Below are 25,817 nucleotides of genomic sequence, written 5' to 3' on the forward strand. Positions count from 1 at the left end.
GATAATACAGAAGAATAAACAATCATTAAATAGTAGGAAAATATCTAAACATTAATTTTTGAAGTTAAGTTTAACTGTAAGTTCAAAAAATCTGGACCAAAAGGAGTCCCTTACATTACATCAGGCCATGCAATGCTACTTGAATGGCCATACCCACCTTCCTTCGTCACTTCAATCTCTCTATCTCTTTGTCTTTACTAATCCATCCAAGCTTTTATCTGAAACTTTGGTCAACTTGCTCTTTAACTTCTGAATGGTCTTTCTGTTCTCTCTCTAGGGACCACACACAAGTTAACACTAATATTAAGGTTTAACATGTCAGCAAACTCGTGTCCCTCGCTTCCTGCATCTCCTGTAAAGGCTAGCTGTATGTACTTCCTTCTATTCTCCTTCTTTCTGTAACCTCTGATTCAGCTTTACTTTGAAAACAGGTTTGCTTGGACTTTTTGTTTTCTTCTTCTTTCCATTTAATTTTTTCTTTTTCTCCTTCTTTACAATTCATGATCATGGTTTTTGCTGAACCTGATCTGAATGAACTTACTTTGTTGTGATCTACAGGAAACAAGGCTCAAGGAATTAGTATTCCTTCTATCATGGGAGTTTGTTTAAGCACCAAAACTAAAACTGGTATATATTCAGATTTTTTTTCTTCACCTTTGTTTTAGCACCGTACTAGCTACATGCTTATGAAAAAAAGTTTAGATCCATGTGCTTCTTCTGTGTTGATTGGTTTTGGTGTTCTCCACTTTTATCTCACTCAACTTCATCTCCTCCTCACCCCATGTGGTTTTAGAAGACTACATGGGAAATTTTAATAGACCAAAGTTGTTTTTAACTAAGACTAAGCCTGGCTTCCTTGCTATAGCTCTTGTTTAATGAGTTTGGTTTGCCTAACTAGCATCCAATTTTTTCAGCTGAATGAATGTGATATATGCCATGTAGTTTATGAAAGTTGAACTTTGATTATATAGATGTATATAATCTCAGGGTTAAACTCAAAGAATGTGAGTGCCTATGCCAAAGATCTCAGCAATCCAAGTAGTAAAGTTATAAAAGAACTCAGTAGCACAATTAGTAAGGTCTCAGAGGTTTCTGTGCCTCAGACTCTTCAGAGTGAGGGTGAGATCTTGCATCCATCCAATCTAAAGAGCTTTAGTTTGACAGAACTTACAGCTGCCACAAGAAATTTCCGTAAGGACAGTGTATTAGGAGAGGGTGGTTTGGGATCAGTTTTTAAGGGTTGGATTGATGATCACTCACTTTCTGCAACCAAACCTGGCACTGGGATTGTTGTTGCTGTGAAAAGACTTAGCCAAGACAGTTTCCAATGTCACGAGGAGTGGTTGGTGAGTTTAATCTATTTCTTTAAACTTCAAACACTTTGATGTAGTTTACTTCTGCTAACTAAGAAGAAAACACTCACTCTGTTAAATGCTAAACTATGAATTCATCTTTCAGAATATTTTTCCTTTGTAGGCAAGGCACGGTATGACTCAGGAAGAAAGTCTCAAGGTGCCTTATCTTATCCATGTTTCTCTTCTAAACAAAACTCAAGCTTTTAACATGAGTACATACTGAACGTGTAGTGATTTGTATGGTGTAAATAATGAGCATATAATATATGTATTCATGCAGTGTAAAAGTTGTTTGTACTGACATTCAATTACAACTTTTCTCATGCACGATGAGTTTATGATTTCTGATTTATTGATTATATAAAAACATATATACTCACACTGCAAGCCTTTTGAATAACAATGTTATGAAAAGTTGGAAAATGAGGATTAAGTGCTACCCTTACACGGGTTTGCCTTACAGTGTTTAAATTTGTTGTGTTAGGATGAAGTAAACTGTCTAGGGCAGCTTTCTCATCCTCATCTAGTGAAATTAATTGGATATTGCTTTGAAGATAGAGACCGTCTTCTGGTATATGAATTTATGCCTCGTGGTAGCTTGGAGAATCACTTGTTCATGAGTGAGTTCTTCATGTCCCATCTTTTCAAATCGTTGACCTTGTGAAATGTGCCTAAAATCAGCCACATTGTTGCAACAGGAGGCTCATATTTTCAACCTCTTTCTTGGGGCCTGCGTTTGAAAGTCGCTCTTGGTGCTGCCAAAGGGCTTGCATTTCTTCACAGTGCTGAAACAAAAGTGATATATAAAGATTTCAAGACCTCAAATGTCTTGCTGGATTCAGTACGTGCCCTTTACAGACACATGGCTATCAGGTTTCATACATAGAGGAAGTTATTTAGATACCATATCTGAAGATTCCCTTGCTCATTTGTTTCAGCATTACAATGCAAAGCTTGCTGATTTGGGGCTCTCAATGGAAGCACCTACACGTGACAAAAGTCGTGTCTCCAGTAGAGTAATGGGAACCTATGGATATGCAGCTCCAGAATATCTAGCCACAGGTATTGTGCGTTTAAACAAATATTTATATACTCTTCAAAATTGGCACTTCTAAAGTTATTTCAAATATGATTTTGGTGAAGGTCATGTGAGTGCTAAGAGTGATGTCTTCAGTTTTGGAGTTGTTCTGCTAGAACTGTTATCTGGTAGGAGGGCTGTGGACAAGAACAGACCATCAGGGCAGCACAATTTGGTGGAATGGGCAAAGCCATACATGGCAAACAAGAGAAAGCTTCTGCGTGTGTTGGACAACCGTCTTGAAGGTCAATATGACATAGATGAAGCTTTTAAGGTAGCTACCCTCTGTCTGCGATGCCTTGCAACAGAATCCAAGTTGAGACCAAACATGGACGAAGTTGTCACAGATTTGGAGCACCTGCAGGTTCCGCATGTGCATCATAATCGTTCTGTGAATACCTCTCGTAGTCGTAGGAAAAGTGCTGATGATTTAACTAATGGTAGAAGCGCTAAAGCTTCACTTTCGCCTCTCTCACATGACATTGCAAATACACGTCCTTGAAAATTGTGTGGTACCGCATAAACTTGAACGCGTTCATATCACAAATGTTTATGTTATAGGCTTTACATATCTTAGTATTATTGCTTGTACATATTCTAGGTTCTGTCTGTAACATAACCTTAGCTAACATATCTGGAACTGCAGAAACTTCCTTGTGTAACTCTGGTTAGCTCAATTTTGTTGTTTTTTCACTATTGGTAAGTAAGCAGTGTTCCTTTTCTATGTTCTTACACTTAATTGCAAAGTTCAGTTTCACATAGAATTTGTGGTGAAACTTGTCTGTGATTTGTTTCTTGTAAATATGGGCATAATGTTGGACAAAGTGAAATCAGTGAGAGTTTGGGATGAGTTAATACTTGAGAATGAAAAGGTGAGTCTAAATTCTACGTTGTCTAGAAATAAGAAAACAAAACATTATATAAAATTGAAAATTTGTTAACTCATTCTCTTCATATTTTGAATAAAAGAATAAAATATTATAAAATATTTAAGATTTATTAATTCATTATCTTAAAATTTTGGATAAAAATATAAGAAAATAAAATATTATATAAAATTAAAAATTCATTAATTTATTGCTTTAAAATTTTAAATAAAAGGTTACATGAATTCCTTATATAATTAGATTTGATTCTAATATTGTATTTCTTTAAGACTCTTCCTTCCTACACCCAACATTATTATCTTCCAAAGATATTTCTTTTCCATCATGGTGAAAGGATGTTGGGTAGATTTTGTTATGCAATATGAATATAATAGTAATACCACAAAGTGCATGGTTCACAAGAACCAGCTCACTATAGAGAAAAAGAAGTGAACCATGGGTCCATTGAGTAAAAAGTCACATGTCTATGTTTATACATTTTATCGTAGAAAAATATATTTAGATACACATAATTTTTTTACATTTATTTTTTTTACTTTTTTTATTTTTTTAAACTATAAAAATTTACTCTTTCAGAACCATTTTATTGTTTTTTACTATATTTTAAATTTTATCATGTAAAAGTTGTTTAGAAGTATTGAAAAGTTATTAAAAGGCTTTCATTTTATAATTTTTTTATTTTAAATTTTAAATGCAAATTTTGTTAGTACATTTTTACAGTACTTTGTAATTTCAAATTTTAAATTCAAACTTGGTTACCACATATATTGAATTTTAAATTTCTCCTTGACAATTTGAAGTTTAGAAAAAAATTAAAATTGAAATGGTTACTTATTTTTTTATCTTTAAAAGTTTAAATAATTTATAATTTTAGATTTTTAATAATAGACATTTTATTGAAATTATTATTTAAATTTTACATAATTGCATTATAAATTTAAATGAAATATAATTTCTAATGATTTACTATTTAGTTTATTAACAATGTCATTATTTAACGATTTATTTATTGTTTTATATCATTATTTAACTTTTATTATTATATTAGTAATAATATAAGAGTTTAGAAAATCATATTTTAGAATTGACACTATGTTTAGAATAATGAGACTTGATTATTTTAATAATAAAATTTGAAGTATATTTAGAATTTTTATAAAGGAGTTTCTTTAGCTTAAAATCACATTGTTTCCCTAAGCGTCTTTGTTGATCAATAACATCTGAGCCAACTATATGAGGGATCGACACCACTCTTTACCCAAAACCTTAAGGCAATGGGTCTTTCATCTTTATATACTACTCTACTTTCTCATTTCTATCCAATGTGGGACTTGGACTTACACTTGGATTCCCAACAAAGAGGTGTTTATAAGATTCTTCAATGTTTTGGTTTGTCTTTCAGGTAAGGAAAACTAATTGTCTTGTTTTTAACTAATAAATAACTTGTAATTGTTGATCGTATGCTTATGTGATAGTTGGTTTATGAAATTGATCTTTGGAGTTGAGTTAGGGTTTTGATTGTCTTTAACGATTGTATGTTGAAACTAGTATGATGTATGGTTGATATTGCATTTAAGTTGAATTGAATCTTTTGAGTGGTGTATAATATGATGGTTGGAATGTTGTGACATAAATATGCATAATTCTATTATGCAAAAAATTATGCAGACTCGTTAGGCGAGCATAAACTCCTTGGGCAAGGTCAAAGTGAGAGAGCTATTGACTTGGTAGTCACAAGGCAAGATAAAGTCAGAGAGCTCACTGACTTAATAGTCGTTAGGCGAGAATATATTTGTTAGGTGAGGTTAAAGTCAAAGAGGTCACTGACTTGATGGTCGTTAGGTGAGACAAGTCTCGCTGGCAGACTTTTGTGAGAGATTAATATGTAGGTTCTGATGATACTCTCGTTGGACGAGTTATCTGATCATTAGGCGAGTGTTCTTTCAAGCACTACTCATTGAACGAGTAGATATTATCATTGAGTGAAAGTATCTAAGTTTATCAACTAGTAGACTTTGAAAGTTAGATTGTACTCATATTTTCAATAATTTGATAATTTCATTCCCGCTATTGCCTTCGTTAGTTGGAAGCATTTGCATGTTTGGAGATGATGAAAAGATTACAAGTGCTTCTACAAATGAATTTCCATGTTCAGTGTCATCCATTCAAACCATTTTCACCAAACATGACCCTTCTCTCTGTCTTTATCTTTTAGCCAATACCATCATTATTATATTTATGTCTTCAATCATCTTCTTCACCATCAAACCGTCACAACACTTCATATCAAAACTCAAAACTCAAATCTCATATCCAATCCACAAACAACATAAACAAACATTTTAGAAATTAGGGATGAAATTACAATGTAAAAGTTACAGATGATGAATAACTGAATGCAATTATATGCATGCTACCATAAGGAAGAGTGTAGTTTCACAATAATACCTCTTAATAAAGATATATAAAGCATGCAAGCATAAGGGCACCAGATATGAAACAAGAGTTTTTAACACTACTATTAGCTAAATTTTATTAGACATGTAATCATTTTATAAATCTCACTTTTAAAACTTAGCGATTGGAAATCCAATTACTGAAAAACTATCAGTAAGAGAAAAACACTACAAAAAAACTATGCAAAAAGGAGAGAACGTTTGATAATTATAACGGGAAACTCAAGGATTCAACTACAAATTAGCACCGTTAATTATGTTCTCAACATCACATACAATCAACACTTATAAATTATTCTTCTTATGTTCTTGAACACAACATATATAGAAAGATAAACATCACTCCAACAATAATCAAAGGAATAAGAATTTCTCAACAATAATAATTTTGTGTTATTTTGAAGATTGTGTTTAGTTGATCATTTAGATTTTGTTTTTTTGTGATAGTTTAAAGTGTATATGTTATAGATACGTTTTTCTTGGAACAACCACAAAGAAAAATTGGTGATAAATGAAGTTGAGTATGTACATTGGTTTCTGCAAACTGATGTGAACATGTTTTTTCCGTTCTCTCATTTTCTTCTGAGTGTCCAAACTGTCTCAAATGTTTTGCTATATATAAACTATGACAAATGTTGACCTAAAGATACTCGTTGTAAAGACCCTAATAAATCAATTGAATGTAAATTTATTTCAGGACACCCTTAACTCGTGCATGTAAACTTCTATTTGGAAGTTTTCATTAAATGTAAATTTATTTTATTCAACCATTTTGCGTGTGAACTTCCTTCCAATTTTGAAATTTTCAAAACCAACAAACCATGGAACTTCGTTTTCTTTAAGGAACTAAAAATGTCACTTACCAATAAATCTTATTAATAGCTAAAATTATACACCCATATTTTCTTTTAACCTGTCACTTCCGAAGAAAACAGTGTATCTGTCATTATTGAAAAAAAAAATCTATCTCTCTCTTAATCTAAATGTCTAGTATCAAACGTGGATCTGATTGTATGTTCTAAAACAACAGAAAATTGCCATTTTTTAATTATTATACCCTCAAAATAAAGAGAGAAGTTATATATACAACACCAAATATATAAATAAGAGATAAAAGATATTTATTACAAATAATCTTAATATAAATTACAAAAATAATATATTTCTCCTTAATTTGAACAGTATTACACTTAACGACACATATATGCATTTATAAAGAACAAATATTTCATCATCCACAAAGCCCCAAAAGAAACCTAATTATGTAATTACATTAAATCAAATATACAGAAGTAAAACCAGTGCGCTGGAAGCTGAGTGGCTGTTGCATAGTATATGGTAGCACATTGTTTTATTAATAAAATATTTACAATAGCTTTTTTTTTCAAAAAAAAATGATAAATGCAAGCAAGGCTCAAAGGAGTACGGATGAAACAGTTAATTCCAGTTATTGCCCAAATATTGATTTGCATGACTTAATTCATTGTTAGTTTGAGAAGGCAAAATCATTAATAAATCATAGCTTTCCTCAAAGTTAACCTGTACATAACATTATTAATTGATACAAAATTGGGTATATACCAGCATGTTAACTGTATGCCTGACAATGTCGATTTCACTGACTGAAAACTATGTGATCAACAAACATTGCGAATTTGCTATTAGCAGGTGACTGACTGTAAGGTCACTTAGTCACCAGCTTCTTACTAGCCCAGGCGCCCAACTTTTCCAATCCAACCTTCCAATAGACTTGTTTCTTAAGCTGACCATGTCTTTGAATTCAAAAACCTTCTTCAGGTAATTGTTCCCTTGTTTCGCTGGTTCAGGTTCAGTTTCCTCTACAGATACCTTCTCTTCTTTTTCTTCTCTAGCGGTTACAGCAGCTTGGGGAAACCCTTCATCCCGAGTATCTGTCTCAATAATAATGATTCCAAGAGACTCAACCACCTCACTCATTTTTGGGCGAGACTTCGGCTGTTTTGTGAGGCATTTGTTTGCCAGGATTGCAAGTTTATGGGCTGATTTGATGCAGTATTGCCCCTTAAGTCGAGGGTCTACAATATGATGGAACTTCCTAGGATCAGAAACATAAGATCTAACCCACTCTAAAAGCTTCTGTTCATTTTTAGGTAGGTTTCTCTCTACAGCTCTCCTCCCAGTGATAAGCTCGTAAAGAACTACACCAAAGCTCCACACATCACTCTTAGCAGTTAGCTTACCAGTCTGAACATACTCTGGTGCAGCATAACCTATGGTGCCAACAACCTTTGCAAAGAAACAAGTCATTTATTTTGCATAGCAGCAAAAATATCATGATCAAAAACAAAGACTCAGACTTCAGATCATCATTGTGGCTTTTCATAAATTGGACTTGTTCACATTGAAGAATGGTAAAATATATTAAAATAAGCAGCCAGAAGACACGTTGATCTGATTTTATAATGCAAATCTTTTAATTTCCAAACAATATTATGTATAGTTGTAGAATATAATGAATTTTCGCTAGAGTACAGACAAATTCTTACTGCTGTTGAAACATAGCCGGACCCTTCTGAAGGTCCTTGCCTAGCCAGTCCAAAATCAGAAAGCTTTGCATTGAAGTTTTCATCCAGCAGGATGTTGGACGTCTTAAAATCCCGAAATATTAGCTGCACCAGTAATAGTGGCAATCATCAATAGTGAGTTTCAACAAAAATTCTTTATGGTTTTTAGCAGATGTGAAATGCTGTAAAAGATATTTATCCACATTAGAAATTATCCACAAATATATATAAAAAAAAAAAATTAAGTCGTGCCAAAATCTGATGGGGCTTGTAAACCACTATTAATCCTAAAAAAAGCCGAAGAGGGATGTCTAAGTCACAAAAATTTTCAATCTTCACAACTCTTTTATATTTCTACTTCACCATAAGTCCTAAACAAAAGAAAAAACAAATCAACTCTCAGCATTTGCTTTACTAACAAAAAATTCATACGAAAGACACTTAAAAAGCCAATGGTTGCACGAATCCAGATCAACGATTTCCTACTCAGTGTGCTTGTATATTTGGTACACCCATATACAAATCTGCCCACCTAATAATCCTAATTGCCTTCATGTTACATTCTCCTTTACTTTCAATCCAAATAATCCTCATCTCTCAAACTTGATTCCACACCAAAACTAAACCCATTGTTATGAAGCAACAACCATTCACTTCAGCAATCCATGACAAAAATTCTCTAACAAGTATCCTATTCCATAAAAGATATCCACCCATCCGCCACATATATGATATATATCACTAATGAATTCGTAAAATAAATAAACACAGTCCAACAACAAGTACCCATTTCTTTTCAATTTAACCACAAAGACCCACATGTTTGTTTTGAAAGAAAATCACATAAATGACGACACGACAAGGCAAAGTCACAATCCATCACAAATAGAGGTACCTGAAAATCCATTTCTTCGTGAAGATAAGCCAAACCGCGAGCCGCATCTTGCGCAATCCTCAACCTGGTCCCCCAAGGCAGAACCGTGGAAGGGACTCGTGCCAAGAGATGCTCCTCCAAGCTCTTATTCGGCATAAACTCATAAACCAGAAGCCTCTGGATCCCTCTTTCATCGTCCTCAGCGCAGTACCCTACCAACCGCACCAGATTAGGATGCTTCACCACTCCCAACAAATTCACCTCGTTGATCCACTCCTTGTGCCCCTGCTGCCCGTTGCGGTTCAGCTGCTTGATCGCCACCTCCTTTTCCTCCACCACGCCGCGGTACACGGACCCAAACCCCCCCTCGCCAACTAGGAGGGCGCGGTTGAACCCGCGCGTGGCAAACTTCAGCGCTGAGAATGGGAAGATGCGGAGGTCGTTGGCGCGGCGCTGCACCAGGAAGTGATGGAAGTCCACCGTATCGGAGAATTCCGTGGAGTCGGAGTCGAAGTTGGAGCGGCTGCGCGTGTCCATGAGACTGAGCGAACGCGCCCACGACACACGCGAAGTGGAACCGCGCGAACTCGGTGCCGCTGCCACGCAATCTTCGTCCTCTGCGTTGGAGAAGTAGAAGCACTTCATTTGCGGAAATCAATGAACAAACCCAAAAACATTCCAAATTTCGCACTCTCCTCCCTTTCAACGTTTCATTGTTTTCAGACTCAGAATCAAGAAGACAAAGACGAAGAAAACGAACAATAATAATAAAATGTTTTTTTTTCTCTCTCTCTATGATACAATGTTTAATTATTTCTATCATAAAATTTACTTAATTTATTATGCTAATTGCATCATGTAAAAAGCCGTGACAAATGCAACATTAAATATATTTATTTATTACATTGTCATATTTAATGTATTACTTTAAAAAAAAACTGACAAAATATTCAATTCACGTGTAACCGAGGCGTTTTAAAAGAGGAAACTGAAACTTTCAATTATGTTGAAATAATAAATACCTAAAATATATTTAAACCGAATGAAATGTAATTATAGTCCAACTAAAATTGGATTTAGATTATTTAAAGATCTCCAGCTTAATCAATGAAAATAATATAGCTAAAAAGAAATACTTTACTAAAAAAGAAAGTATACAAAATTTTAAAAGAAGAATACTCTCACACTTACCTTTTATTATCTGTTTTATTTTTGATTTTTAAAATTGTTTGAAAATAAAATAAAAAAATAAAATGATTGTCTTGATTTCGGTAAAAAGAAAACCTTAAAACGACAATTTATGCAAAGTAATGTAACTAACAAAACCAATAAAAATGTTTTTTCTTTAACCTGCCTGAACTTGTGACATTATACATATTGTTGGACGAGTCAAATTACTTTATTCAAAGAATAATATTTATATTGAAAAATAATAAAAGCTTTGTACATCTAACATTGCGGAAAATGTCACGTAATGTGTCTTTTAAAGAAAACGATGCGTTTTAGGTAAACAAATTCTGTGTTATTATCTTTATCATGTATGAGTGATGGAATAAATTATATAGGACCCAATTATGCTATTCACATTTTTGGAAAATATTATTTTTTTATAGATTCATTATTTATTTATTCAATAAGATAATAATAAATGTGCAGTGAAAATTTATAGTGACGAACACTAAATGAGAAAGAGATTATTTGTGGTGGAATGACAGAGAAAATGAAACTATAACAAAAGGGAAAGTATATATTATAAGAGAAAGTGTCTTTATTTTTGTTTGTTTTCTTTGATTCCTTGTGGACTAAGAATCCAAGTCTTTAACATTACTTTAATATATAGTCAATTTTAAATTACATTGTACACATGTTGCTTTAATATTTAAATTCATCATTTCTTTTAGTAGGTAATTGGAATAAATTCATCATTTGTAATAATAAATATTACATATCGAAACTAAAATAAATAAAAAAATCATAAAGTTGGAGTATTTATATGAGAAAATCTTCTCGTTATAAAGTTACAACAATCGTGAGAATTTTTTCAATAAAAAATTGTTTTTAAGAAAGTATACTATCAGCTACAGCAACTTAAAATAATTTTAGATACTTATTTACTCATAAATTATAATGTATTGCTATTTTATTATAATTGTTTTAAAATATATATGTCCTGTAAAAAAATATTGTTTTTTCTGCTATGATAGTCATGTTTCGGAACATGGAACACGAGAGTCCGAATTTTGTGGTGACCGTTGATGCGTTGTGGCTGCTGTCGTTGGTGGGCGACTCGAGAGCCATCGGATCAGAATTCATCATCGCATTCAGCGGACACCATTGTGGTGGGGCCCATTTGAAACTAAAGTGTGCTGAGAAATTTTGCTTTTTCTTGACGCAGTCTTCTCTTATCTATTAAGTCCTTCAAATGGTGTCATTATTTCTTCAAATGCGAAAACTACTACCACTTCTACTATTTTGAATATTTTATTCTTAAAAAATAACTTAAAAGGTTGTTTTAAAAGTGAAGAAAAAAAAACTCAAGTTATCAAACAAGTATTTTTTTTTAATTAAAAATAGAAATAGAATTAATGTATTGACTTTTCAAAGTAGAAAAGTGCAATACTCACAGTCTGAGAGTAATATAAAAGTATAAGCCGCCATGGGAGGGAGTAAATGAAAGTCTAATACAATGTTCTGCTCAACATGTTTTTTTTTTCTTCATGAAGCACAGTTGCACAATCCAGCATTCTATCAGTGAAAGTTAATGATAGTGTGTTTGGTGTCATGATGTAGGGACAGAAGGTGATTATAGAAATGGAGGTAATTAAGGGTTGTGATTAGCAATGACCCCAATATAATTTGACTTAAACTTCAAGCGTACTTCTGCTTAATCATAATCACCACATAGTGATTGTAACTGATAACTAAATATGTTGTTTTCTTTTAAGAAAGTTCACATCAATTAGATAATATCAATTTATCATAAGTTAATTTAAATCTTTATTTGTAAACTGTTTTTTAGTTTGAAATAAATGTAAAATTCACTTTTTAATACTTAATATAATATTTTTTGTTTTATTTTCTTAAAATCAATTTATATATAAGGATTTATTTTCTATATAATATAAATTAATCTTATTTATAATTAAGTGAGATTTTAAATACATGTGCATGTTGAGACACGTGGCTTATCTTATCAGATAGTACGTTATGAAATAAATTCTGATAGTACATTAGATCGTCTTATAAAATTGTGTTTACAAAATGAGAGATTTATGACACGAATTTGTATAAATTTTTACTCTAAAGTTTTTTAATGTTGAAGTTTTTTATGAGTTTTAGATATATCGTTTGGTTTAGTTGGAAATGAAAGCTTTTTGTTTCGGTGGGGTTTGTGAAACCGAGACACTAACCTTCGACTTGTGTGTTTCGCTTGTACGTTCCAGATTAGATCAATGGGTTGTCACTTTAGGCAGGAGGGGGAGGTACCTGCAAAAGGCACTCCGACGCTCAAGTTATGAGCGTTTAATGAATTGGACTATATTTTATTATCATAGGTCCCCGTCCCTTTACCTGGGCATTAACTCTATATTTATAGGGTTTATAGCAATTACATTAATTCATATTTGATATGACAATAAATCCAATAATACTTGCTAACCTGCTAATTGTACATTAATATCATATTCTTGTGCAATATGACCTGTCAATCAATCATAAATAGCGTATATTTGCATTTAATATGGTCATTAAACGTATTTACCTTTCCTGATTGGTGTATCTGACAGCCGGTCGGTCACGAGGTATAGTACACTTTTTAAGATAGCTCAAACTCGTGTTATTTATTATGAGATTTTCTTATAAAATGTGAAATTTCGAAAGGAGAAATAATATGAGTATATGTATATGTCTCGTTTGTGATCTGTTATTGCAGGAGTATAGGTTGCATTTGCAATGATGATAGTTGATTTTCATAGTATTCGATAGGTATTAGGTTCGGTGGATTGTTTTCAAGGAAATTTAGGGTTGCATTGGCATTCTTTAAGCCCAATATCTAACTACTATTGGAACTTATTAGAATAGTGGGGATTTTTTTTTTCTCGAGTGATGCTCACTCTACCACCACCAAATGTTCCCTGCATCACCATATTTAATTTATTCTTCTTATCAATTTTCACTCACATTCACCTACTTCATTAATTACATATTAATGGTCCCCCTTATATAAGAATGCACCCCACAACCGAACTTACACACGAAAATCAGCTCTCCCTTTCTTCTTCCTCTATAATTGTTTCATTGTATTCTCTGTGAGAGTGTGGTGGTGCTGTGTGTGTGTGTGGGTTGTGCTTGGTGGGAGGTTGCAAGTGGTGCAAGGAATCAGTGGTGACAGAGCTTGGTGTTTATGGTGGTGCTTATCGGAGGCAGCAGAGGAAGCTTCGTCGTAGGTGCGTAAAATGAGTTATGGTAATTCTTCAACAGATGTGATAATCTGTCAATGGATATCAACATCCGCTGAAGGGAAAACATATGTTGATATCTGTTTCCCCTTCCACGAATGTTGATATCTGTTGACAAATTATCACATTCGTTGAAGGATTATCATAACTTCATTTTATTATTTTAGTTTATTGTTTATAATTTTAGATTAATCAAATAAAACAGATTTAAATAATCAATTAAATAATAAAATATAATTAAAGTAAAACAAAAATCAATTTAATTAAATAATAATAATTATTTTATTAAATAAAATAAAATTAATTTACATATAATTATGTAACATATTATAAAAAAAACAATAAACCTTCATGTGGCCACATCCGCATATCTGTTTAACTAATCAAATAAAACAAATTTAAATAATCAATTAAATAATAATATGTAATTAAATATAAAAAAATGAATTTAATTTAACTAAATTAATAATAATAATTTCATAAAATTAATTTATATATAATTACATAACAAATTAAAAAAAATAATATCTATATATTAATTTAAAATACAATAAATTAATAAATTAAAATCTAAAATAAAAATAACAATGACATATCGTGATGTGGCATATCTATTTAATGAAATACAACATATTTAAATAATTAAATAAATAATTTCGTACCCGATGTATTGGCTATCCACATACATCGGATATCCGATCCGGAACTTTCCTTTTGAATTTTCGTACCCGATGTATACATCTTCATACCTGTATTTTTCACAAATTGTTTATTAGATTTAATAAAATCATACAAATTACTTTTCACATTATAAATTATATTAAACATGTATACATTAATAAATATTCATACAAAAATTACAAAAAAATTATAAACTAATACAATAATTAAAGAAAATAGGTGCAGGGTGAAACACCCTCACACATAATTTTTCAGTTTTTTAAATATTAAAAGCTTTTAATTAAAGGTTAATATGGGCATTTTGTAAAACTTGGAGGTGCAGTGTGAAGGACTTGGAGGTGCAGGCTGAAACACCCTTTATAGTTTGATTGTTTCAGGCCCAACAAATACAATTTTAACCAGGCCTTTTTCATTTATAATGATAATAATAATCCTCTGGCATCTCTAAATTTTTAATTCTTTCTAAAATCTAATAAAATAAATCAATTATTTCTTAGAAACAAATTATATTACACACAATTTTTTTTGTCATAATTTCTTTTTTTTTTCAGAAACAATTTTGTTTGAGAAAACAATCTATAGATGGCACTTTTTTAGCAAAAAGTACTTGAACGTTGGTTTATATAGATGGCTCACTATTCTTCAAAAGTTATTGTGTATGAAAATCAGGTTAATAATCTTATTTCTTCCATTTGTATGAATAATATTAAAATCAAAGTAGGGAAGAAAAATTTGTTACGTGACAAATATATGTTTAGAAACTATATTTTTTTATTTAAAATAGTGTGTTTTTTTTTAATTGGTTTTAAAACACCTTTTTATTAAAAATGTTATCTTTAAAACTTGATCCCGAGGAAAATAATTTATAAATTTTATTTTTTGGTGATAAAATATTTTTGTTGAATAAATAGTTAAAAAAGCGGAATAATATCTAATTATCTGTTCTTTAAAAAAGTTTTTTAAAATTTATCTGATTACTCTCTCCTTGCCTAACTTAGAGACATTGCTTCTACAATTAGAAAAACTTTAGAGTATGAGATTCTTAAGCACAACAATTTTTTTTTAAATTTGACGGTTATTTTAATGGTTAAAAAGTTCATTTATAATGATTTTTAATCGTTAGAATTTGTAATTTTAACCATTACACAATCATCATGTATTTTTGTAGTGAATACCATTCAAAAAAATATTTAACCAATTTAAAGGATAAAAACATATTGCGACTAAATAAGACGGATTAAAAAGGAAGGAGCTTAATTAATAGTGAAATTAAAGAGAAGTAATCTAACAGAAAAATAATTAGTTGTATGTTAAATAATTTAATTTTAAGTTTTAGGGGGAGTAAATAGTTAGGTAGCGAAAGTGGTTTGAAAGACGTAGGAGTGTGTTGGATAGCATTTAAGAATGAGGCCCACCCATGTGCATCATCTCTTCAACCACTTATGCCACCAATCATCTCACCCATTCACTCCCTTTCTATTACTTTTACAAATTAAATTAACTATTTCATTAAAAACGTTTAAATTTACCGTCTTAAAACTTAATTAAATCTTAAACAATTATCAAAAACCTTAAATGACTTATAGAAACACTGAATTTTAAATATTTAACATTATGTAACAAACACAACAAAATTAATTTGGAAGTTTTTATATGCTCGCAGAGATGTAAAGAAATTCTTATATATCAGTTTGTTCGCTCTCTTTTAATCTTGATATGTAAAAGGGCATGAAAAATATGATTATTTTATTTGATCTATTCTGCATAATATCTCACTCGCGAATTTATGGATAAATTAATATAAGAATTGTTTATTTTTTAATTTTATTATTTTGGATTAACAAGCCTAATGTATTGCATTCAAAAGAAGAAGAAAAAGGTAATTTAAAAATAACCAATAAAATATTCACTCAAAGCAAAATAACAATTATATTTTTTTAATCTTGATTTTTTCTAATTATTGCTATATTTTTATGAATATTATTAATAATAACCCTTATACTCATATATAAATAATTATTACAATCAATTTCATTACGAAGTATTTATCTTTCTATTTAATGTTAAAAATATATAATTTTTTTGCAATTTAAATATATATACGAGTTGAACAGTCTTCTTTCACTGTTGGTCAGCGTGACCTGCAAGTTATGTGGGGCAAGCCAAAGTGGAACAATAGGTTCAAAAATTCAGTCTTCGCCACATTTTTACTTGTGGACTGTCCCGCATGATCGGTTCCGCATAATCCGTTCCGCATGATCCGTTTCGTATTGTCATCCTTGAGAGGAACTATAGTCCTTTAGACACGAAAGTTTGTGGCATTAACAAATATGTAATGTTCTTAGATGTTATGGGTCAAACAAACACTCAGACTAAGAAAACTCTTTAAATTTTACATTTGTTGCTTCTTTGACTATCAAGACATGAGAGCTATAAAATCTAAGGTCTTTTATATATTTGAGTAACTAATAAAATGAATTTTGGTCACTAAATCAACTCACCAGAATAAAACAGGTAAGTTGAAATTTTTAACCCACTAGTCTGTTTTGGCCCAGCTTGCTTAGCCCGCCAAATTAAAGTCAAAGGCAGGCCAACTCATCCCTGGTCTACTAACCCATTTTGCTTTTCATTTTTATTTCTTTAAATTAAAAATTATAAAAAAAAATTATATTATATTTTTATAACAATGTAAATATGCAATATTATTATAATTTAAATCATTAACATTTAAAATTAAGTTCTAATTATAAGTTATAATAGAGTAATTTAATGTAACGTCCCGGATCATATGGCAAATACATAATATTGACGTCATCAAATATAATATAATAGAACAGTCAGGAGTAGACTTGCAGAATAGTCATTAAGATTACAGTCATCCCAAAAGAAGCTATAATTTAAAACTTTAAACGCATTAGAGTATTTCAAAATAAACAGGAACAACTAGGAATCCTAACTAGACTAAGCGGCAACGTCATCTCCCTTCAAGGCCTGCTCCAGAGGCACCTTATCCACCTCTGCTCACATCCAAGTGGATGATCATTGCAAAAGAAAAGCACACACAAGCAAAACACAAACACAGAAGCAAGGGTGAGCTAGATATACAAAAATCATGTTATAACAATCACACACAACATGCAAGTTTAATTCAAAGTTAATGGACCACATAACACAACTTGTTACACTTTACACTTGACTCGTCCGGACTTAGAATGATTGTCGAGCTATGGCGGGTTATGCACTCATGGTGGCTTCTACTGCTTTGCAAAGCCATTGCCAATGAGTTTCACCCTACCACACTCACGAGGTTAGTCCGTTATCACTCACCTTGGGCCATACTGGAAGCACCCAAGACTAGGACCTCCTGCTACTACTCACGACATGATTTAATCCTCTCTACTTGAGAATGATTGACCATTGTAGTTTCAGGATAACCCCCAAGACTGAGCTTCCACGCAAATCATTCTAAAACACACCAAGGGCGCCACCATGGATCCTCTCCTTGAAGATCATGGAATTATGTCCAATAACCATACTTTCCACTTTAAATACCATTCATAACTCTTGTATACATACAATTTCACTTTAACCATATACATCAATGTTTGAATCCCATCATACCGTACAATATGCTCCAACACATGTTTCACAAACCATACAACATTCAACTATATAAGAAACAATACAAAAGAAAGTATAGAGAATAAACCCTCGACATCTCGCACAGCGCACCCCCTTCGCACAGCGAGACAGAGAGCTTTTCGCACAGCGCGCACTACTCGCATAGCAAATTAGCTCGCAGAGGTGCCCGACCTCACGTCTCTCGCATAGCGCACCCATGTTGTTATGCGAGAGCTCAGACAGAGACCAACCCCCTTAAAACTCTCGCTATGCGCCCAATTCACCTTTCGAATTAAACTGGCAGTGACTTTAGGCCACCACCTGTCGCACAGCGACCAGATTCGCTATGCGAATCACTAGACAGAGAGCAGTACCCTCCAGTCATTCGCACAACGCACCAGCTCGCACAACGAATGACTCAAACAGAGAGCACCCTATGTAGGGACTCGCTATGCGAGGCAACTCGCATAGCGACTCTGCATCATCTGCAGAACGCAAATTCTGCAGAATTATGCACTCACACCAACCCTTACCATTTCTAGGCCTTTTCTCCAATTTCTAACACCTCTAATTCATGTTTTACACCTAATTAGACTTGTCTAGATGATTATAAACGTTCCTACTACAATTCTAAAGTGGTTTAGACTCAATTCTACTCTAGAACACCAAAATCAACAACTTAGGGACCCAACTCCAATTCTACTACTTTGAGCCTATTTTAGACCAGTTTGATGCTCCTAGCAGGTCACAATCAACCTCCTTATACTGTCCCAACAGACTACGAGAGCCCTAAACTCCTAACTCTCAAATTCACTATCTTACTTCCTTCAAAATAACTTAAAACACTACCAACACACTTAACTCTCAAACATAACAACTATCCCAACCCATTATGATTATCTAACATGCTCAAATGCAGTTGCACATCACATTTACAACAGTTCACAAGCCTCAATTTCACATATGAACAGTATAGTACAAACCTTCTATACTCTCAAAACTTAAAATGCAACCCAAACAGTAGAAAAATGCACAAATCAATCCATACACCTAACATATGACAAATTAAAAGAAAGTATTCTAGCTTCCCTTACCTCAAGATTTCACAACTCAGCTCAAAGACTCGCCTCAACAGTACCTTGAGTTGTGAGAACTCAACAAAACCCTAAAGAACACCACATTGGTGATAGGAACAGCTCTTAGAGCTAGGATGGAGTGGGAAATGATAAAGAAGAAAGCACAAGACACATGCAACCAACAAAAATTTCACGTGCTAGGTTTTAGAACAGAGAAGAAACTGCATGTAAGGACTTACCAGCCTAGGACCCGAAATGAATCGGTCCGTTTCGAAGCCCTCTACGTTGTAGACGTTTGGGCGCCACCTGATCGGAGATCCAATGACTCAGTGAAGAGAAATGGTAGAGAGAAGGCAGAGATGGTGTAGAGAGAAGGCAGAGATGTTGTAGAGAGAAGGCAGAGAAACCTGAAGAACTGAGACTTTAGAGAGATAGTGGGAGTAGGCTAATGAACCAGGTTGTTCAGATATCTATTTTATACCAAAATAAAAAATATTGTTCTATTAGTCTAATACACTAACCCATTCTTTTAAATCCCAAATTTTGGGTTCTCACATTTAACATGTAATTGTACTAATTAGTTTAATTTATCTAATTAAAAATATTAATCAATCAAATTAAAAGCTAAGAAAATATTTATATAATTAAATATGTTTTAAATATTTATTTATAAGTACATATACAAACAAATTTTATAAAAAAAAATTTAAAAAAATTGGTGGGTAGTTCGTCAGCCTATTTACCTGTCCTATAATCAGACCGGTTGCAATTTCTAACCTGTTGGTCGGCTGAGGACAAGCCGAATCAAAACAGATATAATTGATCCATTTTGTCATCCCTAATAACCAACAACAACATATCTTCAACAAATTGGCAAAGCCTCCCTCAGCTTTTGTTATAATCCATCACTTGTAACCAATATTTATACCTTTGTCTATCTTGAAGTCAAATTTGTCAATTTAATACTTGGTCTAAGGAGAAAACAATCACAATCGAAAGCATGCATAAAGTATTTTAAATAACTCATGGTCATCGTCATGGAAGTTTAGGTAGATGAGAAGTCATAAAAGGATTACAATTGAGGATCACCTTTCTCACTTATAAAATGTTCTTTAATAAAGTTAGAAGGAGCAATATACACCTTAACCCCCAAAAAATGTTTATTTAGAAGCAAAAGTGGTAAAATCCATGGATTTATGATAACTTGGTTGAGTATAGTTGTTTCCATCTTTTCGATGCAGTACTTGTTCACCGTTAGGCTTTCCCCAATATTTAGTCTTTGATAAAATTTATGGTTTGATTGGAATTGCATTTCCAACCCAAGTCTGTTGACTGTTATTGTTAGATCAATCATCGCACATATGAGGTATTGTTCGCTTTGGAGTTCGAAGTTTTGTCACGGTTTTGTGCTGAAGAGGTGCCTTAGAGGATGTAAGGAGGAAAAAAATATTTGAAGTGCCTTTGATTTCGATTCTTAAGTGTTTCATAAGCTCTCAAATCGAGGTCTAAGGGAAATGCATCCCCAATGAAAGGTTTAAAGGAACCAATTATATTTATTTAAAACCTCGTTTTCGGTCCCACAGTAGGTGTCAAATGTTCTTATCAGAGATTTTGACCGAACCTTTGGACAGGTGACGATATCTCGATGACTTTTGAAATCTTTGATAAACATTCATGAAGGTTGGAACACAAGAGAAAATACACCTACAATTACTCAAGTCGATAAGAGAATGATGAAAGAGTGTGTATTTCATGATAAATTACCGTAAATATTTGTAAGATTATATAAATCACGTGATAAAACAGATAATGCCAATATAATATTAAATAGTAATCTATTATATATATAATAATTAATAGAATAATCATGATAATGTATTACTTTATAAAATATATTTAAGATTTTCTAAATGTAAACATATAATATTAAAAAATATTATGACCTAATCAAATTATCAATATTTAATCATATATTATTAATATATGAATATCTACCCAAATTGAATCAATCTCACTGAATTACGTCACTTAACATATTTTTTAAATCAAGTAATTATTTACATTCAAACATATATCAATTTCAACACTTACATGATACCTTCTCTAAAATCCAAATTCATTTCCAAAATGTTGACCCCTACTTGAACAATTTCAATCTATATTCATTTTAGGAAGTTTTCTTTGTTATCAGGTCATAAAGCACAAGTTGCTTCACTCCCCCTTCAATTAACCGATTCAAACCTTTCATTTATTATTTTCCAAGAAGTTGTTACGGTTATCTCATTTAATGCAATATGAATATTCAAATCCAGCCAGTGTACTCATTTTTCCTTTTCTACTCGATTTCTAGACCAATACAGATAAATCGACAGAACAAAAATTAAATCGAAATACGAATATACAAGAGCATCATGATGGTTCATTCTATGATGAAAATACAAATTAGCTGCGGGCTACCATTTTGATTAAGCCACTTCAGCAATCCCTACACACTCTCTCTCTCCTGTTACACCATTTCGTCTACCATACAAATTCAAGACACAACATCAATAAACTATTAGAAACCAACGTCTACTCACTACTAAAAACCTCTCACTCACCAACATGTCACCATCAATCCAGTTAAATAGATTATAATAAATATAATTATGTCATTTATGTTGATGACATGAATGTGGTTCCACGATGATTATTATGGTTTCAGACTCGGAAGTTTTTTCCGATGAAAGTTTGACCGAATTGCCAATTGGCTGGAGCGATGTTCCACGAGGTGGAGGTGCGGCGGTCGCTGCCCGTCACGCGAAACGACAGCGTCTGCCCCACCAAAACCGCGTTTGACTGCCAGTTCTGACCCCAGTTTCGGCTCATTGGCATCCACCCGGTTCGGGACCCCTTCACGTAAGTGCGCACGATATCCCCCGCACCTGCCACGTTGCTAATCAGCACCAGGTTGAAGTAACGGAATCCGTTGACGGTGAACCTTATCCCTCCGTGCTTTCTACATGGCACTCTGCAGTAAATACCAACCAATCCACCCATTATTATCCAACTAACACTCTTTAATAAAATTTCTGCTTTAGCATACTACTTTATAAAGCAAGGTTAAGTAGATATAATCAAATAAAGCTGAACATCATTAAGGTCTTAATCGAATAACTCAATCACCGTACTTTAAACCCCACAAACAAGAAAAATCCACAAATCAAACATGACAAAAAAAATTATAAAAAACAAAGCCAAACATATAATCTTTATAGTTTCAAGATGATAAAAGAAATGTGAAGGGTGACGAACCGGCGAAAGGCAACAGGGACAATTCCGGCTCGGTATTCGGCAATTTTAAGGAACATGGGCATGGCGAGGTCGAAGTGAGGACGAGGAGGGTTGCACCAGCCGCCATTGTCGTTTGGAAGAGCGTAGTTGGGAGGGCAAAAGTTTGTTGCTGTGATGAAGATGGAAGGACTTCCCGAGTGACACCACTGTCTGTCGTTAGCGCACTTTATCTCAAAGCACGCGCCGCAGCTGAGGCCATTGTTGAAAAGCGCCGTGCTTAATGCCGCCGTGTTCACACCGTAGCCTTGGCTGTACAGGTTCCCGTACCCACACGCTCCACCTAAACATCGAAAAGAAAATGTGGTTGGTGAAGCACATTCATTGTGGGTGAGTGAGTAATTACCACAAGCTATGCTACATTTTCATGGTAATATGTTCTTGTTGAGCTAGTTGAGCTAGTTTAGCTACTAACCCATGGTGCCGGAAGCATCGGATCCTCCGTAGAAGGTTGCGTGAGCACTTTCCCATGCACCGCCGGCGTAAATCCCCGGAATGCGTGCTTCAACCATCCATGTTAAGGAGATGATAAGCACAATGCAGAGCAAAATGCTTGGCACTGCCATTTTTCTTGTGTGGAAGTTGAAAATAGTTATGAGAGCGTGGAGTACTTATGGACATGTTCCACTGCAGGGGCAAATTTTGGAATTTTGTTAACTTTTTGTATCATTATTAAATCAGTGCTAACTTTTCATTATTTTAAATACACACAAATTCAGCGCGTATGCAGGACGTTCCAATTGTATAGAGACAAATTGAAGTACGCGTGGGATACACAGTTGGGTAGAGATATGAAAATCGTATAGGGTAGATTAAAAATGAAAAATGGTAGAGAAGGTTAAAAGTCGAAAGAGTAACGGTGGAGTTGGGAAAACGACAGAAGTTGGGATTGAGAATCCAACGTGTGGGGCGGGTCATTAGTTTCTTCTGTAGTTTCCGTAATCATCGCTCCTTAGACACCGCTCCCGATTCACTTTAACTCTAACGTAGTGCTTCACATTCTATCACCTTTTTTCTTTCCTCTCTCTCTCTCTCTCGAGCTGCACCCACCGAACCACTGCTACTGTTACCGATGCCATCAACCTTCTTGGATGAATGAGTGAACGTATAAAACGATAGCGTTTAACTTTTGAGAAAATAAGTTGGAAAAAAGCGAATTAGCTGCATCGGATGCTCCAAACAAGATGTCTGTGACAGCTTCCGGTTTGTCTCGTTTGCGGTGTTATGATTCAACACTGAGGACTTGTGCGAACCTTCTCATTTTTTGTCAAAATATGCCAAACAGCTCACATGGAAAGGAGGGAAATTTTGGATTCTGGGCCGAACGAGTAAACCTCAAGTTAAACCGAAAAAGCTCCACTTTGTCATGGTCATGCTCATGGAATCCCTCTTAACGGAAATAGTCAAGCATCCATATCATGAACACAGCACAATCATCCTCAGGTTAACTAATATACTTTATTAGATTATGTATGCATGGGACACCCAATTAACCTGGAAGGTCTTTCACATTATTAATTCGTATAATTTATACATACATGTGGCTATATATATACAGTGTTATTTGTATTTGGAGTTTTCTGTTTAGAATGGGGACATAAGTGTTATTTGAAACCGAAAATTGGGGGGCATGATCATGGACGATGGATGATGGAGGGGCTAAAATTCAAATTGCTTAAATGCAAGCAACCATAATGAGGTTGCGTCATGTGCAAATATGATTATGAGAGGCAAATCAAGGTGAAAAAAAAGAGAGAGAGATTGCGTGGGGGACATGGGAAGGGATGACTTTAGTGGTAGGGTCCTAGTCCTAGTCCTACTCTTAGCTTTCGTCCCTCCAAGGCACCCATCCTAAGGCCATGTGCTTCCCACACGGGTCGGGTCAGGAGAAGACACAAAACACACATCAAACCCTTTGTCCAATAATCTTACTCCACGTAGCTTTTAATTTATTAATGTGAATGGCTGTGAGATTTTTTTTTCCCTTTTTGTATATTTTGACAAAGAAAAACATATTCTTATTATGATCAGTCCCCATGTACGCAACCTTGTTATAAAGAATACAGGTATCAAAGTGGGTTTAGCCTACGGTCAATTTACATGCTGGTTTTTGTAACAAAATTTAGCAATTTTCTCGATCTCTTGGTACGTTTTATTTTGTATTGTTTTTCATTAAACTGGTGATTAACACATTTTTTTAAAATTAAAGATAAAAATAAAATTCTAAAAATTAAAAAAAAAAAAACAAGATGGATTACGATTTATAGTTACTTCATTTTTACGGGGTCAATAACAAACTAAACTAGATTGTTTTGTCCCCTTTAAAAAACGATGTAAATTCTATTTTTTTCTTTTATATATATATAATGTCATATACCAAGATGACTCGCGTTAACAAAAGGAAATCTACATATATATGTTAAAATAAAATAAAGGATCTATTTTTAATAGAGAAAATGATTATAGTAAAATAATAATCAATCGATAAAGTGTTAAATAATATTTCCACATCTTAATTCATTATTTTGAAAAAAGTTATAAATCTTTAATGTTAAAAAATACTATTATAGATATAGTATTATTTTCTAAATCCCTTAAACAAACTTTTAAATTTTTTCCCCCTCTAATATCTCATTCATACATGGAATTTTGTCTTTACTACTCATTGTCCAAAATTGTGAAACTTGAATTGTTGAGAATCCTCCTTGCATAATGCAATGCGACTTTTAAAAATTGTTAGTAATTTTATTCATTCTCATAGACTTTGCCTCTAATGTAATGTTCTTGTCATAGAAATTTGTGTTTAAAATCATTCTCCTTCCTGTACATAGGAGCAAATGTTTATATCAATTTTTAGTTTTTTTTTTATAATTTATTTCTCCAGACATTTTAAGATGAGGAAGTGGAAGTATAGCTAAAACGGTAGAAGTAATAAAAGTTTAGCTTTATAAGACAATTTCAAACTTGCTTTTATTTAATTTGTAAAACTGTTTACGAGACTTAAGTCATTCTAAATTTCAACAATAACTAATATGTGAAAGAAGAGGTTATTGTTAATATACATTATTCTTGTACTACATTATGTTCACATATTATATAAAGTTTATTTTAAAACCATTATTGTATTTTACATTACACGTTATAATATTATAAATAAACAGAAAGAAAGAAGATGAACCTCAAGCTAACTAAGAGGGGAATTTATGTAATATATTTGCTTTTATCTTTTTATATTATTTGATAACTAATTTTATTTATTCTATTATATAACATATTCTATAATTTTATTTTTCTCTCTACGAAATTAGAAGATCATAAGACTAATGTGATCACACTTGACATTTTTTTAATATACTCAAATATTTATATAATATTTTTGAACTTTTCTTGTAAATCCCGATTTTCTAATATATATATTTATATATATATATAAATTTATTAACTAATAACAATAATAAT

The 25,817-nt window shown here is 32.9% G+C and overlaps 3 protein-coding genes across 5 annotated transcripts; 1 reads left to right on the forward strand and 2 right to left on the reverse strand.

Moving 5' to 3' along the window:
* The first annotated feature begins 236 nt into the window (after positions 1-236).
* On the forward strand, positions 237-3,136 carry LOC108319648 (probable serine/threonine-protein kinase PBL9). Of its 3 annotated transcripts, none has more exons than XM_017550853.2 (8): positions 237-367; positions 559-627; positions 988-1,346; positions 1,477-1,512; positions 1,840-1,975; positions 2,054-2,196; positions 2,294-2,417; positions 2,499-3,136. In XM_017550853.2, the coding sequence occupies exons 2-8, from the start codon at positions 594-596 to the stop codon at positions 2,933-2,935; spliced, it is 1,269 nt and encodes a 422-aa protein (XP_017406342.1). In that variant the 5' UTR covers positions 237-367; positions 559-593; the 3' UTR covers positions 2,936-3,136. The 3 variants fall into 3 exon arrangements, with proteins under 3 accessions (XP_017406342.1, XP_052734542.1, XP_017406340.1); XM_017550851.2 differs by having other exon boundaries at positions 256-431; XM_052878582.1 differs by lacking the exon at positions 1,477-1,512 and having other exon boundaries at positions 254-431.
* Positions 3,137-7,284: 4,148 nt separating this feature from the next.
* LOC108319567 (serine/threonine-protein kinase PCRK1) lies at positions 7,285-10,097 on the reverse strand. Its single transcript, XM_017550732.2, has 3 exons — positions 9,215-10,097; positions 8,302-8,424; positions 7,285-8,041 (listed from the first exon to the last, which is right to left on the reverse strand). The coding sequence occupies exons 1-3, from the start codon at positions 9,836-9,838 to the stop codon at positions 7,469-7,471; spliced, it is 1,320 nt and encodes a 439-aa protein (XP_017406221.1). The 5' UTR covers positions 9,839-10,097; the 3' UTR covers positions 7,285-7,468.
* An 11,328-nt stretch (positions 10,098-21,425) lies between these two features.
* LOC108319645 (expansin-A4) lies at positions 21,426-22,950 on the reverse strand. Its single transcript, XM_017550848.2, has 3 exons — positions 22,774-22,950; positions 22,323-22,641; positions 21,426-22,038 (listed from the first exon to the last, which is right to left on the reverse strand). Exons 1-3 carry the CDS (start codon positions 22,922-22,924, stop codon positions 21,729-21,731), a joined length of 780 nt encoding a protein of 259 aa, XP_017406337.2. The 5' UTR covers positions 22,925-22,950; the 3' UTR covers positions 21,426-21,728.
* Between the last annotated feature and the right edge of the window lie 2,867 nt (positions 22,951-25,817).

This window comes from Vigna angularis, chromosome 5, assembly GCF_016808095.1.
Source record: "Vigna angularis cultivar LongXiaoDou No.4 chromosome 5, ASM1680809v1, whole genome shotgun sequence".
Classification (NCBI taxonomy): domain Eukaryota; kingdom Viridiplantae; phylum Streptophyta; class Magnoliopsida; order Fabales; family Fabaceae; genus Vigna; species Vigna angularis.